Consider the following 19,390-nt stretch of genomic DNA (forward strand, 5'->3'; position numbering starts at 1 on the left):
AGAAATTAATGTATCACAATGTTTTAGCCTTAAGTTTGACATGTTCTGATAACTTTTTTGTTTTGGTGTTAGGGAAGCTTTGACAGGTGCAGTTAATACTTAAGTAATTGACTTTCCCCTGGATGATGGAGTTGCTGTGTATCATCAGTTTATATATTTTGCTGTGGAGACTTGCTTTCACCAAATGTTGTTGACACTTTTATCTGCTTGTGCGTTTTCAGAGAAGCATTGATAATTGGACTAAAACCCAGTGGAGACAGATTAATGTGGAGCAGATGGAAGTGGAACTCAGAAGGTTTGCCAAGGCAAGTTCCATAACTGTCTGTGATGACGATTTATCTTCCTCTGCACCACCTCCTTCCATCTTCCCTAACCTAGAATCTGCTGTGTTGGGCCGCATGTCCTTATTTACTTCAAACAGGATGATTTGAGACAGGAATTTTTTTCCCACTCTAGCCAGTTGCACTTGTAATCAAGCCTGCCTTTCTGTGAATGAGTGTATAAAAGCATATTAGGGCTAATGAATTGACGAGCAGCGGCTATACTCAGGCACTCTGTGGCTGTCTAGAGTTAAAAAGAGGTGAAGAGCAGGGCTGAGGGGTTAGGCATATGAAACTGTTGAATTCTTTCCTTAGCAACCATAAGTGAAGTATCTTCAAAGGTACCTTATGATTGTGGGCTTTGGGGCAGCTCACTGGAGTAACCTGTGGAAATATATGAAATATTATGATCTTTACTTTTAACTGCCTACTCTGATATCACAGCGGGGCTCGATACAACAGAACTCAGCTTCTTTGAATATTGTGTTTTGGTATCTACTCCCCACTGTCCTATGCCCTCTAAAAGAAAGTAAAGCCTCTTTGAATAAAGCCAAATGCATAGCAGTGAGAGGCTGGGCCTTTTGCTCTCTTCTTGCCCCAGAATGTCCTTGCCCAAACCTCGTCCTGTGTTGCACTCCAACCAGCTCTTCCCATCTTTCTCTCCCATTTTCTCCTGATCCGAGAACCCTAACTGAAATGTCCCGTCATTCTTTCGGATGGCATGGGGTCACTGTGCTCCTCATTGCTCACTTCCTGCCTGTGACCTTTACCATTGCACGGTCTCACTGCAGAGTTACAGTTTAAACCCCATCTCAGCTGAAACTCTTTTGCTTTTTTTCCTCTAGCACTGTCCTTTTGTACTGAAGTTGTTGCTTTATTTTGGGTTTTCTCATTCAAAATTGTTGATATTGTTCCATGAGCCAAGGAGACAGTCAAGTGAAGGGCCCTATTTGAATGTCTTTAAGTTGTTTAAACAAGTCAGGTCTTTGGAGGAAGGTCTTAGCAATCCAGTAACAATCTCAGTTTCCTGCGTGTTTATGTTTCTAGAGGAAACTCTCTTCATTCGCATGCCCTGTAGACTCTATTATTTCACTGCATTTAATGACCCTTGGGTTTCCTCATGGGACATCCAATTGGAGCCTGTGAATAAGAAGCCAGTGTATCTAGGTGTCTTGTACATAGTGGACTAGTACATGAGTGAGTGGATATTTTTCTTTTTTCTCTGGTTTTAGTCTTTAATCTATGAGCCTTAAACATGTTTACTCTCTTCCTAATCCAGGAAAAAGCACACATAATTTTTTATAGAAGGCAGATTATAAGGTATATTACTATATGCAAGAGCTGGGTTGTTTTTTCACTTTCCTTTAGGAAATCTGGTCTCTGGATAAGGAGGTTCGCGTGTGGGATGCCTACTCAGGCCTGGAAAGCACAGTGAAGGACACGATGACCTCTCTCAGAGCCGTTGCCGAGTTGCAGAGCCCTGCCCTCAGGGACAGGCATTGGCACCAGCTGACGACGGCCACTGGGGTCAGTGTCCTGGGTCTCATTAACTGAATATTTTTGTGACATGTTATTCCTTGGTTCATATCATTCCTCTGGGATGAAGTGGGATTTGCATCTGATCAGATGCAAGAGGTCAGTCTCCTTGAGATGTGACAAAGGACTGGACATGCAGAGTTCGTGGCTTCAGCCTCTGTTGCCATAGACGAAATGTGTCATTCCCCTGCACCGGCCCAACTCATGTGTTGAAGCCTGAATCCCCAGTGTGACAGTATTTGGAGATGGAATACTTGGGAGATGATTAGGTCATGAGGGTAGAACTCTAGTGAATGAGGTCAGTACTTTTGTAAGGGGACAAAGGCCCCAGAACTTTCTTCTCTCTACCATGTGAAAATAAGACAGATGTCTGTTAACTAAAGAGGCCTTCACCAAGAACCCAATGAAGCTGGCACCCTGATCTTGGACCTGTAGCCTCTAGAACTGTGAGAAATATATGTTTGTTGTTTAATCCCCCTCATTAAACTATGGTTTAATAGTCTATGGTGTTTCGTTAAAAGCAGACAGAAGTAACTAAGACACTCCCCTCCCCCCACTACCACTTTTATCTCTTACTGGCTATATGACCTCACATAGTGCACTTAACCTTTTTGTTACTTTTTATTAATAAAATGAGACGGATGCTGTCTACTCTTATACATCATGTATATCGTGTTAGAATCAAGTAAGATAATGTGAAAGCATTTTATAGAGCATGACATGGCTGCAAAAAATCTTATATTTAGTGGAGAGGATGAAAGCACAGAAGTGAATTTAGGAGGAGGGAGAATTTGGAAATAGTGATTCCCTCCCACAATTTGTTTAGTAATAGTGTCATATTTTGTTTTGATGGTCTTTTGATGGTCTTGATTTTATTGCAAAATATAGAATTATTTCTCATGTGTCCATGCCACTTGAGATTATGTTTTTTTTCCCTTCTAAATCTTTTTAAGAGCAAATATACCAAGCTTACACTTTATTTTCTGGGGAAGGTGACCTTCATGAATTTAAAATATATTACAGGCAGCCTGATGTGCTTGTTTTCTGCTAGGCACACGTTGTGAAAAAAGGCTCTCATGATTTGAAGACAGAGTTTGCAGAGTGGGGAAATTGAGGAGAGGCTCAGCCCGGTGAAGTGGGGACGGCCTAGGCTTTACTGGTCTAACCCTAACACCTCTCTGGGATCCTGGGCGAGTTACTTGCTCTCTGTACCTCAGTTGCCCCTTCCATGAAATACAAGCAATGCTATAGCGCTCCTGTGCAGACTTGGTGAACACACAGGAGATGAGGTTACATATAGACCTAGCACGTAGCAAATCCTCAGTAAATGGTCCCTGAAGCTGTTATTATAGTACTTTCCAGAGAGCCTTTCAGACATTGCATATGTAGACTTCATAGTTGATGACTGTGTTCTTTCAGAAAATCTTTATTGAGTCTCCCAACATGGTATGTAGACTGTCTGTCCCTACTTCCCACCCACTCCAAACATTTCCTCTAGTGAGCTTTCTACTCACCACAGGCTCTTACCTGTACTATGCCTTTCTGCAAGCTAGAAAAAGATGTCTTCTTGGCAGACAATTTAGGAAAAGGCGTCTTCCTCCAGGCTGCCCTGGGGCATCAGAGCAGCGACTAGATCCCACTTCCAGGTGTCACCTCTTCACTTCCAGTTGTCCATATTCCCTGTGCAAACCATGCAGCTCATCAGGGGACCTCGTAACGCACCCTGCTCGTTCCTCCTGTAAGACAGACCTGACTCCCATCAGCTCTGGAGTGAGGTCAAACGTGATGCAGAAGTAACTAACTCATCTGGTTTGCTCAGGACTCTTTAGGTTTTAGCCAAGGAAGCACCTGGTCCTGGACACACAGGGCTATTTAGTCATCTTGTGCAGAGGCAGATGGTGATCAGTAGTGTTACCGGCTGGGGAGAGCCAGAGAAGACGCCAGCTTCCAGGAAAGAGGGACTGGATGTTCAGAGGAGGAGCTGGGATGGAAACCATGTAGTGGGGTCAGCTCTTCATTTGTAAAGGACATGGGTGACTTTGCACACTTAGGAAGACCTGAGAGCTTCTTAGCAAATACTGGGGTGGGGAACTCACGAGATGATGAGGAAACCGGAATGACTTTTTTCACATGGTAAATATGAATAATGACAGTATGAGTAAGAATTCTTATTTTTTGCCAAGGAACTAAGATTAAATCAATGATAAAACTAGGTTAAATCATGAAAGCAACCGGGAATTATGTTCAGTGAATAGAATACTTAAGAGAAGACAAATGAGCTACTGCCGGATTCCTGGGATTTCAGCTAAATTATAATAAATGAATAATGTGATTCTCTTTAAATTTGGGTTTTGTGGGCAAAGGAGATAAGAAATGAGCTGACAAGGGAAGGTTATGAAACAAAAGGAAGTAGTATAGTGTGAACTTGGCCTAAACCTCAGCCCTCGCTTCCGGTGGGTGATGCCTCCGTAACTGTGAGCCAAAAGGCAGTGTCTTTGGTTGTTCGCACATTTCAGAACTTGACATGTACTCAGCTGCTGACTTGAGTATATTTAGCTCTGATTCAGTCCTCTGGCCATTAGGTAAAAGAAACCATTAATATATATGGAATCAGTCCTACTTTTTTTTTCTTCCTAATCAGGTCAGATTTTCCATAAATGAAGCCACAACTTTGGCAGATCTGTTAGCCTTGCGATTACACCAAGTGGAAGACGCTGTCCGAAGCATCGTGGACAAGGCAGTGAGAGAGCTGGGGACTGAGAAGGTTGTGTCCTCGGGCTGTTTCTTTCTACCCTGGGCTAATTCTGTGATTGGCACATGAGCAGACTGGGGAGGAGGCCTTAGGCCCTGTGTGGGGACATGTCTCCCAGCAGGAAAAAGATTCCTTCTCAGCCACAGTAAATGTGTAAAACAAGAGTTGACCCAGTTGATGGTGACAATTATAGCGGAAATCGCTTCTGTGTCATTTACTTGGTAGCAAGCAAAGCTCTCCATGCTTTGTACTAATTCGTTTAATTCTCTGAGGATTATGCCTATTCTACAGGTGTGGAAACTGAGATATCGAGAAGTGATTAGCTTACCCAGTTTCAACAAGGGAACTGGGATTCACATTCTGGCTCTTAGAGCACTGCCTATCCTGTGCTGGCTAATTTGTACCTAATACCTATCAGAGCTTGAAGATAACTTTTTAAGCCCCTTCCTGCTCTGGCATTCCACTTCAGTAAAGGATATAAAATTCAGATCCAATAAAAATGTGATATTGGTGTGATGCTTGTTCTTTTGTGTGATGAGATTCATTCTTGAAACCTCAACACCATGAATTATTTGAAGGAAAGAAAATCGAGGCCAATGATATCCCTCTGTTGGTTTTTTAAAAATTGTAAAAACAGTTTTAAAAATTTCATATGATAGTCTAGTTATTGGTTCTAAATCAAACTTTCGTGCATATAACTAAATGCTGTTGATGTCTAGGTTATTACTGAAATCAGCCAGACCTGGGCAACCATGGAGTTCTCTTACGAAGTTCACTATCGAACAGGCATTCCATTACTGAAGTTTGATGAACTATTGTTTGAAACTCTAGAGCACAACCAAGTAAGATGAATGTTTTTCTTATAGACCTTTCTTTTAAATTATGATTTTAGGCTTTTCCAAAGTTCCAATACTCCTTCTTCATTCATTAGACATCTGCTTGTACCAGACTCTAGGCATAGTACCATTTGGGTTCAAAAAGTATGAACACTTGTTCTCAAGGAAGTTGCCCTTGAGTCAGGAGACAGATAAGGGTTCCAAAAAGTCTTGCAAGGTGGTGGTACTTGTGCTAAACCTTGAAAGATGGGCTGGTATTCAAGAATGATGATCAGAGAAGAGTATTATATGCAAAGAGGACAGTGTCCCCTTTTAATGGCATGCCAAAAAGTACCTGACATTCAGAGGTAATTTAAAGGATTTGGTTCCCTTAGAATAAAGATTTTCTTGATAGGAGTAATGAAAAATAAGGTTGGAGAGACAGACCAGAATGCAGCATATGTGTTCTTGAGTTATAAGAGTATGAGTTGGTGTCTTTTTGGACATGAGAGGTAAGAAAGGCGAAATAATAACAGTGGTGGTACTATTATTGGAGAAAAGGCACTTAGGAAAGAACCTGCTCTAAGAGATGATGCTCTGTTATTTCTGATGTAGTTAAAGTGAGGGACATTGATGTAAAGGTGGAAAGTCAGACCCAGAGCCCAGTGCAGAGGTTTAGTCTAGAACTGAAGGTTGGGAGGTCGTTGTTGGTATCTTGAGAACTGATGAGCTAGATAATGAGAGGAAAAGAGGGTACACTAGCCAAGAACAGTAGGGAAGGGCTGCATTTGGTGAGTGAGAGAAGGAGGCATAAAGGAGTCAGAGAGTGAGAATGATCGGAGGCATAGTGGAAGAGGACACTGCAGTATCAGAACAATCATGGGATAATTTTTCCACCAAAGAAAGTCAATATTATGGAAACAACCTAAATGTCAATTGAAGGATGAATGGATAAAAAAGTGTGTGTGTGTGTATATATATATATAAAATGGACTGTTCAGCTGTTAAAAAAAGAGAAATCCTGCTGTTTGTGACCACATGACTGAATGTTGAGGGCATTATGCGAAGTGAGATAACTCAGAAACAACAAATACTGTATGTTCTGTCTTATATGTGGGATCTAAAAAAGCCAAACTCATAGAAGCAAAGAGTAGAATGGTGATTACCAGGTGCCAGGGCTTTGGGGAAGAGGGAGATGTTGGTTGAAGGGTATAGACCCCTAGTAAGTTCTGGACATCTTTTATACACTATGATTGACTATATTGTATTGAAAGTTATTGAGAGTAGATCTTGACATTAATGTGTTACTGTTAACACACATGCATGCTCATACACAAAAGGTAATTATATGGGGGGACACGAGCGTGCTTAGTCGTGTCCGACTCTGTGACCCCATGACTGTAGCCTGCCAGGCTCCTCTGTCCATGGGATTTCTCAGGCAAGAATACTGGAGTGGGTTGCCATTCCCTTCTCCAGGGGATCTTCCTGACCTAGGGCTCAAACTAGGGTCTCCTGCAACTCCTGCCTTGGCAGGTGGATTCTTTTACTACTAAGCCATGGATAGAGGTATTAACATTATTGTGGTAACCATTTCATAATATATACACACATGTATCAAATCATCACATTGTATGCTTTAAACTTACAGAGCATCTGAGTAATATCTCAACAAAGCCAGGGGTGGGGGGTATAGAAAGAATCAAATGTATTAAATACTTATAGAGGTGAAGGAGAATGAGAAGAGGTTGTTCGGACTCAGTGACTTCCTGAGATTTCAATGTCCAAGAATAGGGGAAGTGCTCGAGGATCTGCATGGTGTTAAAGCTTAGTAGTACTCTTGCCTGGAAAATCCCATGGGCGGAGGAGCCTGGTAGGCTGCAGTCCATGGGGTCGCGAAGAGTCGGACATGACTGAGCGACTTCACTTTCACTTTTCAGTTTCATGCATTGCAGAAGGAAATGGCAACCCACTCCAGTGTTCTTGCCTGGAGAATCCCAGGGACAGGGGAGCCTGGTGGGCTGCGGTCTATGGGGTCACACAGAGTTGGACACGACTGAAGCGACTTAGCAGCAGCAGCAGTGTTAGGACAGCTACAAAGTTTGGTAGTAAATTCAAAGGGGAGGAAAACAGTGTGTGAAGGCTTAGCAAGCTAGAGGGAAATTTGTTTTATATTTTTCATATTGAAGAAAAAAAAGAACCATAACTTTGAAATGATTAGTAGGCAGAGACCATAGGGAGAGTGGAGGATGAAAGAATGAAGTTTAATTCCTGAAACTGTACCGTGGAGCCCAATATATTTTCCTGCCTGCAAAGAGATACATGTTAGTCTTGTAGAAAACATATTACATGTAGTTGCTTATGTTTATCTTTTTCCTTTTAAAGAAACAAAACCATGTTAGTGTGAATATGCCATTACTTCACTAATTTAGCAAATGCTGACTGAATGCTTGTTCCACATTTTGCTTGCTAGGTCTTAGGAATCCAGCAGAAAAAAGAAGCAATATAGTCCCTCCCTCATGGTGCTCATAGATTACTAATTTAGATGTTATTTCACATTCTTTGCCTTCATTTAGGTTCAGTTACAGACTCTGCTTCAAAGCAAGTATGTGGAATATTTCATTGAGCAAGTCATAAGCTGGCAAAACAAATTAAACATAGCAGACTCTGTCATCTTTACTTGGATCGAAGTCCAGTGCACTTGGTCTCACCTAGAAAGCATCTTTGCTTGTTCAGAAGATATTCGAATCCAACTTGTGAATGATGCTCAGAGATTTGACAGAGTAGATGCTGAATTTAAGGTTTGTGGAAGACAGGCTATTTTCTATCCCAACAACTTTTTCCAAATAATATAAAAGACTTGTAAAGAAACATCTTTTTCTAAATAACGTAAGAGCCTTATATAAAGAAACATAATTTGGGTTGTTGAATTTATGAAATCTATATATGTAATCAGTATTTGCATTTCAGGAGACAAAAGTTAGGAAACTTCTCTGCGTGATGGGTCAGATCAATATTTTAGGCTTTGTGGTCGTATATGATCTCAGTCACAACTACTCAGGGCTGCCTTTGCCATGCGAAAGAAAACACAGACACAGCATCGATAGATGGGTGTGGCTGGCACCAGTAAAAATTTATAGACGCCAAAAATTGAATTCCATATTATTTTTGTATGTTATAAAGTATTAGATTCGTTTGATTTTTTTGCACTAGTTAAGGATGTAAGCATGAATGGATGTTGTCTTAACTTTGTGCTGTACAAACCCAGGCAGCAGACCTGATATTTCCCACAGACCATGAACTGGCTGCCCTGAAGTAGGCCTAGGAGACAGGTTCATCTTCACGAAGTAAGAGACTAGGGAGGGGAAGCCAATAGCAAAGTTACACTATCAGTTACTGGTTTGTTTCATAAGAGCCACAGAGAATACTTGAAAGTATTAGTCACTCAGTCCTGTCTGACTCTTTGTGACCCCATGGACTGTAGCCCACCAGGCTCCACTGTCCATGGGATTCTTCAGGCAAGAGTACTAGAGTGGGTTGCCGTTTCCTTCTCCAGGGGATCTTCCTGATCCAGGGATCGAACCTGGGTCTCCTTCATTGCAGGCAGCTTCTTTACTGTCTGAGCCACCAGGGAAGCCCCAGAGAACAGATAGTGAGGTAATATAATAATAAATGATTTGAGAGACTTTAAGCAGAGAATAGTGGCTTTACCTTTTTATATAGAAATGGGGATGAATTATTTTCTCCCTGCTAGCTAAAGCAGAATATCTGAGGGATTCTATTTTGTTTAACTTTTAAGTGGGAAAGAATAGATAAATTGTTTAGTATTCATCTCTTTTAAATACGAATATATTCTTTAAGATTCTGGTTCTCTCTCTCTTAATGTTTTTGTTTGTTTGGTTTAGAAGATAGAAATTCTTCATGGACCCAGAGTGGTGGTAATGCTTATCAAATTTATATTGATAAAAGCTATGTGATTACACCTTGTTTTTGATGTTCATCTAAAAGTTTAATAGCAGAACAGACATGGTGTTTGTCTCATTAACACTGCTTTCTTATACTCTGTTCTTCACTTTTTAATTCCCCAAAGGGATGAAAAACCTAGAAAAGTAATTTCTAATATCAATGGTTGCATGTTGTACTTTCACACAGGAATTAATGTTCAGAACAGCTAAAATAAAAAATGTTTTAGAGGCAACATGTGAGCTGCATCTCTATGAAAAACTTAAAGATTTACAGTACAGGTGAGAATACAACTACAAAGTGATCAATTTGTTATACTTTTGACATTTCTTTTGAATATCTAATAGTGTTTAATATCATGTTACTATAGATGCAACCTCTACTAATTTAAATTTTTGCTTATAGTTGTCTAGTTGCCTTTTACATATTAGGTGGTGTGTGTGTGTGTATAGTGATTTAATGCAACTACATCCAAATATATTTCTTTTCCAAGAGGGATATCATAATAGTAAAATAGAATATATTAAGTAGACAGTCAACATGAAAAAAAGATCAGCGTGATTGATCGATTTTTTTTTTTATCAGTGTCCTATAAATATTAAGTATCTACTGTATCCTAGGAACTGGGACTATACTCATATAAGTCCTTTTTTTTGTATATAGTGAAATTATACTAGAAATTATCCTTTGACAGCATGTTAGTACTTTTGAAATCCTTGTCCTACAGGGCCTTTTATTCAAATAAAATTATACAACAGCTAGTGGTCACATGGAGAAGGCAATGGCACCCCACTCCAGTACTCTCGCCTGGAAAATCCCATGGACAGAGGAGCCTGGAAGGCTGCAGTCCATGGGGTCGCTGAGGGTTGGACACGACTGAGCGACTTCACTTTCACTTTTCACTTTCATGCATTGGAGAAGGAAATGGCAAGCCATTCCAGTGTTCTTGCCTGGAGAATCCCGGGGACGGGGGAGCCTGGTGGGCTGCCGTCTCTGGGGTCACACAGAGTCAGACATGACTGAAGTGACTTAGTAGCAGTGGTCACAAGAAAATTCTGACTTTTGATTTAAACCAGGCAGATCAGCTACTAAAAAAGAGCTTTGTGCAGAATAGTGATCACTTTTTATTGCATGGTAGAGGAGCCTCTAGATAAAAATATATTGCATACAATTATTTCATAATCTGGTGGTTTTTTCAAGATAAAGTTGACCATCATTTTAGAAGTGTGGATTTCCACAGAAGTTAATTATTTCTTAGTCGGTGATTTTTTTGAGGGCTTGGTGGCTCTGCCTCTGGGTCTTCTCTGCTCTGCTAAGAACAGTAAAGTGGAAATGGTTCAGGGTGTAATGACATCCCTGAAAACCAGAGAGAATTGAAGCCACTTATATATTTTTTAGACATTCCATGGGAAAAAGAAAACCTTAAACCTGTTACATGTTGACTAAAGCACTTTGTGCTCAGGGTGAGTGATCCCAAACCCAGTCTTCTCTCCTGCTGTTGAGACGTGTCATTAAGATAAGTGACAATATATTGCACTTGAAAACATGTGGGTTGTTTTCAAATATCTTTTGATATTGATTTCTAACCTAATTCCACATTGACAAGAGAACAGTCTGTATGATTTCAATACCTTTAGACCATGAGACTTTTGCACTTTGTTTTATGTCCCTGGATATGTTTAAGTATCTCTTAGATTATAGTCTATAGAAACTTGAAAAGAATCTGCATCCTACTGTTGTGTGAAATTGTATAAATCTTAATCATGTTGAATTGGTTCATGGTGTTTTTCAGTTCTACTATATCCTTCTCCTTTACTATATATTCATTCTATTTTTAAGAGTTTGATATTGAAACTCCAACTAAAAATCTTAATTTGTCTAGTTAAAAATAATTGTATATTATAGTGGAACTATAAAAAAAAAGTGACAACAAGTAACACCAACTTAAATTTGATCTGTATTTAGTCTCAACTAATATGTGTGTGTGTGTGTGTATCTCCTTCTACTTGGCACACCTTGTACATTAGTCACAAACGAGATGATGATGTTATAAGAGAAGGAGATAGGTTGCCATGTTAAACAGCTTATTGAGATGAATGGACAGATTGAGACACTCTGGGTTTTGTTGACATTTTAATAACTGAATGGGCAAAATATGCTTACAATGATGTTTCATTCATGCAGGCTTTCTCTTTGTGAAAAAGCTCTTGCTCAGTACCTGGAAACCAAGCGTTTGGCTTTCCCACGCTTCTATTTCATCTCTTCCACAGACTTACTTGACATTCTCTCAAAGGGAACTCAACCTACACAGGTAATATTGATTTTGAAAGCCTCATATTGTCCTTTGTTCACTAAGTAATGTCAGTTTCTCTATCATTGTCTAAATGCTACCTACCATGTCACATGTTCCAAAAGCCAGAAAATATGCAATAAAAATTCTTAATGTAGCAACAGAGAGATGTTAGAGGCAGTGCTAAAGGAACTAGGAAGGATGAGTACCTTGTCCTAGGTGAAGGGACACTGTACAAGTGTCTAGAAAGGAGAACAAATGTACAAGGCTTGGAGCCCTGCAAGAACTTAACAGAAGAAACACCAGTTCCAAATCCCCAGAATTGCAGGACAAGTACTGGGGCTCCATTGTCTGGTTCACAGTTTTCTTGGGAAGGACGGGGTCACTGGGAACGAGATCATGGCAGGTACCTTCTTTCAAAAACCTTGCCTCCAGGGTAACCCTTATAATTACTAAGCTGGGCTAGGCTTCATTGCTGTTCAGAAGTGTATTGGTATAATTTCAGGCTCATCTTCCACCCTCTCATTTTCTCCTATGCATTCAAAAATAAGGTAGCACCCATGACAGTGGGCTTCCCTGGTGGCTCAGATGGTAAAGCGTCTGTCTACAATGCAGGAGACTCGGGTTCGAGCCCTGGGTTGGGAAGATGCCCTGGAGAAGGTAATGGCAATCCACTCCAGTACTATTGCCTGGAAAATCCCATGGACAGAGGAGCCTGGTAGGCTATAGTCCATGGGGTCGCAAAAAGTAGGACACGACTGAGCGACTTCACTTTCACCCATGACGGTATCAGTATGTAAAGCAAATAAAAGAGGCAATTGTCTTTTGTAATCTGAGAGCACAGATCAGCGACAGACTTTGTGCAAATCCCCAAGCTCTCCTTCCCCTAAACATTTAGAGGATATTGCTTTTCATTATGTCTGTTCGGTTGTTCAGGATCTTAGAGTTGTTACAGCTGGCACAGGTATATACTCCTGGGCTTGACCGCACATCACAGATTGTGCTTTACTTTTATAGGTTTGTCTCCAGGTTCTTTCTCTAGAAATTTTTATGCCATTTTCTTTGGAATATGTGTTACCTCACACTACAGTTTCCTGAATTCTGATGTCCTGTGGACACAGTATTTATCTTCATTTTTTCTCTCTCATTCGTTTCTCTTTTTTCAGTTGGAATATAATTGCTTTACAGTGTTTCAGTTTCTGCTGTACAGCAGAGTGAGTCGGCTATAAGTAGACATGTATCCCCTCCCTCCTGGACCTTCCTCCATCCGCACCCCACCCCCCAATCCACCCATTTAGGTCATCGCAGAGCATTGAGCTGGGCTCCCTGTGCCCAGCAGCAGGTTCCCACTAGCTATTTCACATGTGGTGGTGTATATATGTCAACCTTAATCTCCCAATGTCGCACCGTCCCCTTCCCCACCTGTGTCCCCATGCCTGTGCTCTTCGTCTGCATCTCTGTTCCTGCCCTGCAGTGGGTTCATTTGCACCATTTTTAAAGATTCCACTTACATACATTAATGTACAATGTATGTCTTTCTCTTTCTTCACGCTGTCTGACAGTCTCTAGGCCCATCCACTTATCTACGAATGACTCAGGTCCCTTTCTTTTTATGACTGAGTAGTACTCCATTGTACGTATGCACCACATCTTGATCCATGCATCTGTTGATGGACATTTGGGTTGCTTCCATGTCTTGGCTACTGTAAACAGTGTTTCAGTGAACACTGGGGGGTCCATGTATCTTTTTGAATTATGACTTTCTCAGGGTACATGCCCAGGAGTGGGATTGCAGGATTGTATCATAGTTCTATTTTAGTTTTGAATGTGCCTCCATGGTGTTTTTCATAGTTGTTGTACCTGTTTACATCCCCACCAACAGTATAGGAGGGTTGCCTTTTTTCTACACCCTCTCTAGCATTTATTGTTTGTAAACTTTCTGATGATGGCCATTCTGACCAGGTGAGGTGATACCTCGTTGTAGTTTTGATCTGCAGTTCTCTAAATGATTATGATGTTGACCATCTTTTCGGGTGCCTCTTGGCCATCTGTATGTCCTTGTAGAAATGTTTATTTAGATCTTCTGCCCATTTTTTGATTGGGTTGTTTGTTGTTTTGTTATTGAGCTGCATGAGCTATTTGTGTATTTTGGAAATAAATCCTTTGTTTGCTTTGTTTTCAAATGTTTTGTCCTATCCTGAGAGTTATCTTTTTGGCTTGTTTATGGTTTCCTTTGTTGAGCAGGAGCTTTTAAGTTTCAGTTCAGTTCAGTTGCTCAGTCGTGTCTGACTCTTTGCGACCCCATGGATTGCAGCACGCCAGGCTTCCCTGTCCAACTCCCAGAGTTCACTCAGACTCATGTCCATCGAGTCAGTGATGCCATCCAGCCATCTCATCCTCTGTCGTCCCCTTCTCCTCCTGCCCCCAATCCCTCCCAGCATCAGAGACTTTTCCAATGAGTCAACTCTTCCCATGAGGTGGCCAAAGTACTGAAGTTTCAGCTTTAGCATCATTCCTTCCAAAGAAATCCCAGGGCTGATCTCCTTTAGAATGGACTGGTTGGATCTCCTTGCAGTCCAAGGGACTCTCAAAAGTCTTCTCCAACAGCACAGTTCAAATGCATCAATTCTTTGGCACTCAGCCTTCTTCACTGTCAATAAATAGTTTCATTTTTTGTTTTCATTTCATTTCTCTAGGAGGAGGGTCAAAAAAATAATCTGTGATTTATGTCAAAGAATGTTCTTCCTATGTTTTCCTCTGAGAGTTTTATAGTGTCTTGTCTTACACTTAGATCTTTAATCCGTATTGAGTTTAATTTTGCATATAGTGTTAAGTAGTGTTGTAATTTCATTCATTAGGTGTAGCTGTCCAGGTTTCCCAGCACCACTTACTGAAGAGACTGTTTTTTCCATTGTATATTCTTGCCTCCTTTGTCATAGGTTAGGTGACCATAGGTGGATTTATTTTGGGGCTTTCTACCCTGTACCTCTGCTGTCCTAGGGTGATGATATGAGATAAAGGGTGTCATATCCTATTCCAGGTATATGTTCCTAAACACTTGAAAATTTGAAATACTTAGAATTCTGAATTTTAACTCTGTAAATTAGGTGCATAAATCTGTAAGTAAGAATATGTCTTTTCTTTTATATTCTTTAAACATAATAAACACATGTGATATTTTATTGAACAGTATTACTTACCCAGAATATAGACATGAGACATTTTTATTTTTCTACAATTATTAATCTCAAATGTGCCCTGCTGAATCTCTTTACACTGAGTAGCAGATCCCTTTATAACACCTTGGGTAGGCATTGTAATGCTCCTGTGCCTTTTTCTTGTTAATAATTAAAGAAACCCAAAGCAACCCAGCAAGATCTAGTTTAAAATTCCAAGCTCACCTCTGTGTCAGGACCAGTATTTTACATAAAGAACCTGGAGATGAGATCTGTTATTTCTCCTCCCTATCGATTTATTTTGGGCAGGAGCGGGGGAGGGGTGTCATCTGTCAGTCATCACCCTTTCTTAATGCATATTCCGCTTCTCTGTTCAGCAGTGGCTGTTGACCTTGCCCCTTGACAGCCGGTACCCGCATCTGGGTCTCTTGTGGGACAGGAGCAAGTCCCTTAGGACAGGGGAACTTCTCATGGGTGTACACGCAGAGCCACGTCCATCTCTGTGCTGCTAGTTCTCGCCCTTGGCCATGTAGTCAGTCATCTGTTACATCTCGTTCCTCCTTCCCTCCTACACAGACGCGCGAAGTAGGGGCATGTCACAGCTGCACCTGCTGCAGGCACCCATGGACTCTGTGAGTGGTTCCCCAACCCCACTCACTGGACAAATTAGAGGGCAGAGGTTGGGGAAACAGTCCTCCTCCTTGAAGCCCCACGAGGAGTGAGGAAAAGTCAGAGCATCCCCCTCTGGGCTGATAACTCACGGGTGTGAGGATAGCCATCTCTCTCTCTCCCCACCTCCCTGCTGTGCTTTCCCAGAAGGGGTGTGTGGAGGCAGATGATGGTAAGTTGTTGAGATGTGTCTTGTCAGACCCTGAAGGGACCAACTTGTCTTAATCCCTGTCTGCTCTCTTCAGAGCATGTGCGTGCCCAGTGCCTCTCTGTCCTTAGTTGAAGTCCTAGGCAGGTGCTAGAGGAGCAGATGACTCACCGTACTCTTGTCACCCATTCTGTGTCCTTTCAAATCATCAAGAAGTGCTTCGTGCGTTAGACATGCTTGTTGGCTCACAGGTATATGAGTCCCTGATGCCAACTGCTGCTTTTCCATATCCTTCCTAAATTATAGGATGAGGTTTTCCATTTTTTAAAAAGTAAACTTAAAAGATGTACCTTTAAAATAATTCTTTTTATTTTCACAGTATCACTTCAGTGCTTTAGTGTTACCTTTCATATCACTGTGATTAGACAAGTCTTCTTGTCTGCTTCATTCACAGCATTTGAATTGTAAGTTCTAAACCCCCGAACCTCAGGTGCATTTCTCAGTTCTAGTAACACTCTTTAATGTAGGGCTGGTAATGCCAGGCATTAAAAAGATCTTAAATTTTAATGTAGCTGAATATTAAAGTCACAGCAGAGGGAGTCTCTGGAATGGCTCACAGCCATGCTAATGAGTACCAGCCGTGGTGCCATCTATACCATATCAACAAAAGGAGGTAGGATATTTCTGCTTACTAGCTGAATGGGTCTGTCTGAATATGTAGCTCCCGGGTAAATGCAGTCTACAGTTCCCATGACCTGCCAGCTTTGAAATGATTCAATTTTTGAAACATTTTGAAATTTGAGGTACACTATTTCAAATTTGCTCAAAATTTGACTTCATTGAGATCTTTTTGTTCCACGAATTAAACCTTGAACAATTCAATTTCACATCAAATGTCATCACACTTTTAGGAAAGGGTCCTTATTAGGGAAAGGGTTTAGCTGCCCCTGAGGTGTGAGTACCACCAGCGAGTGACTTGCTGGGGCAGAGGATTGAAAAAGTGCTAAGGATGAGTTGAGTCATCTTGAGCCACAGTCAGCTTCTTTCCCTACAGTGTTTTTGCCAAATCAAGGTGTGATCTCAACTCTTGGTCACTTACCGTAGAAGAGTTAATGCTTATGGCTGTTATGCCAAAGGGCCTAGCCTTCCTGCACTCTCTTTCACTATTAGAATCAGTTTCAGGCCGCCAGACACAGCTTTTCCGTCTCTGCCTTTTATGCTAACATCCGGAATGTGCTCCCTGTAGTGTGACGGACATAACGTGGCAACTGCAGCTTATAGGATAACAATGCATTGGGCCTTTGTGGGCAGATGACTCATGTTGACATCTTGTGAATGACTTGAATTCTTCACGTTCCCCTCCTCCACCCACTACACTCAATTTAAGAGTGCTGGTCCAAGTGAGGGTTTCTGCAGTTAATGTGGAATTTGATCAGCCTGAACACGTCAGCTAGGGGAGGGCTGATATTACTACATCCTGCATTCTGTAACCAGAAATGCCCAATTTAAGGTACTTCAGGTGGAATGTCAGAGTGATGACGTCAGTGCATCTAAAATGCCTTCAGTGGTTTTTTAGCTCTCAGTAAGTTTGGGTAAGGTCAGGTTTTAAAGATTTTTCTCCTAGAATTCATCCTGACTTCCCAGTCTCATAGATTATCTCAAGGCCTGAGGATAGGGCTGTGCCATGTAACGTAAGTGGTCAGAAGTTTCTGGCGGTTGCTTGTGGAAACCCAAACTTAGAGGTGTCCTTGCAGGGTTAATGGACATGGAGTAGTAATTATGCAGTTGCACATGATTCAGTATTAACATTCTGTGATTCTTCTCCTGCTTAGAAAAACATCCTTTTGTATTTTTCAAGTAAAGCAAGTATAGTGGTTAAAGTCAGCCTGGGTAACATCAGTTGCCCTGGGGTGCCCTCCCAGGTTGTAACACAATGTCTAAAAATAGCAGACAACCAGTTTTTAGCCACTGGTTGCTTATGACCTGAAAGATCTTTCTGTCCTGGAAGAGTTGGCATGCTTTCTCTTCCTTCATCTTCTGTGTGATGATGAGTGAAAACTTCCCATGGTGGAGCTATACTATAGAAAGACACACTTTCTATGTGATCAGCGGCATTTGTGTTGCATGACGGAGGTAGCTGTGGACCACATGTGGCTAATGGGCACTTGAAATGTGACAACTGAGAAACTGAATTTTTAACTACAATGTGTTAGAGTTGATCTTTGATTCAGTTATTGGAAAACGTAAAGTTGGAACAACTTGAGTGTGAATCTACTGTCTGAACTGCATATCTTATGAAACATAGAGACAGATCAAGTATGTCTGATGAAGAATCCAAACTGAGATAAGCTATAAATGCAAAATATGCACCTGGTTTCAAAGACTTAAAGAATGTAAACTATCTCGTTAGTACCTCTTCTATTAATTGTATATTGAGGTAACAATACTTTGGATATACTAGGTCAAATAAAGCACGTTAGAATTAATTTTGCCTGTTTCTTTTTACCTGTTTTAATGTGACTCCCAGAAAGCCACTGCTATGTCAGTTGAGGCTACAATTTTCTAAATGACAAGATCAGGAATATACATACTCAGAAATGTTGATTGTTTGCATCAAAAATATCCTTCATGGCATCAGACCAAATCTATGTAAGAAGAAGTCTGCCAACTTGTCTTTTGAGAAGTCCCCAAATTGCAGTATGAGGCAGATGGCACTCAACTGATACCCTTAATAGTCTGTCAATATTGGCACTTGGACAGGTGCTTGTGAGAAATGGGCTTAGTATTAGGTAATAAAAAGGACTTCTGGATCTTCAAGGGGCAAATGTCTGAAACCCTGCATCCCCACAAGCATAGTATATTTCTTGATAGTGCTTCCACTTGGTTATCTCTGTGATGGAGTGAAGGTGCCTCAGGATCTGAATCTCAGGAATCAGGGTGATGCAGCTCAACAATCACTAATGGTGAGTCACAGCCTTCTTGACAAGGATTAGTCCTCCTGAGACAGTAAAGAGAGGGACTTTGCTGGCAGTCCAGTGGTTAGGGCTCCATGCTTCCACTGCAGGGAGCACAGGTTTGATCTGTGGTTAGGGAACTAAGTTCCTGCAAGGCATGTGGCACAGCCAAAAATAACATAAAATAAACTAGTATGTCTTAGACAATCCAGAGTGAAAAGGTTGAAGATGCAAGTAGTTAGTTAGCCACATGTAACAGTGAATGAGTTTTCGCTGAGACAAAAAAGGTTCCAACTTTTTTATAGGGAGTAGAAGGTTGGAGGGCTCGTAGGTACCTGCAGTGGAGGGAGGCGGTTGTCCTTGAGTTTAGGCTGGGGCTGAGGAGGGAACAAAGGAAGAGGCGGGAAAAGAAAACGGACACAGAAGATGGTCATGGTTTTGACTGCCTTGCCATTACCTCTACTTACCTTCAGCTGAACAGCAAGGAATGGAAGCTGTTTGTCTAAGTGTAGTTTATTATAGAAGTTGCCAGTGAGACTAGCTCCACTTGGTATGCATGCACGCATGCTTAGTCACTGCAGTCATGTCCAACTCTGTGATCCCATGGACTGTAGCCCACCAGGCTCCTCTGTCCATGGGGTTTCCCAGGCAAGGATACTGAAGTGGATTGCCAGTGTAACTTAGGACTGTGTCGCATTTCAAATGGATGCCTCTGTATAAAGGTGGCCTTGTACTCAGCTGACTTAGGCATTTATCGTGTTACCAGAAAA

General features: G+C 41.3%; 1 protein-coding gene across 1 annotated transcript in view; it reads left to right on the forward strand.

Moving 5' to 3' along the window:
• DNAH11 (dynein axonemal heavy chain 11) overlaps positions 1-19,390 on the forward strand; it is a 356,503-nt gene that overhangs the window by 68,673 nt on the left and 268,440 nt on the right. The window contains exons 22-28 of the mRNA XM_060414536.1: positions 222-305; positions 1,689-1,847; positions 4,498-4,620; positions 5,328-5,450; positions 7,997-8,221; positions 9,573-9,664; positions 11,568-11,694. Of these exons, the coding sequence (XP_060270519.1) occupies positions 222-305; positions 1,689-1,847; positions 4,498-4,620; positions 5,328-5,450; positions 7,997-8,221; positions 9,573-9,664; positions 11,568-11,694 (933 nt within the window). The remainder of the gene's footprint in view (positions 1-221; positions 306-1,688; positions 1,848-4,497; positions 4,621-5,327; positions 5,451-7,996; positions 8,222-9,572; positions 9,665-11,567; positions 11,695-19,390) is intronic.

Source organism: Ovis aries, chromosome 4, assembly GCF_016772045.2.
Source record: "Ovis aries strain OAR_USU_Benz2616 breed Rambouillet chromosome 4, ARS-UI_Ramb_v3.0, whole genome shotgun sequence".
Classification (NCBI taxonomy): domain Eukaryota; kingdom Metazoa; phylum Chordata; class Mammalia; order Artiodactyla; family Bovidae; genus Ovis; species Ovis aries.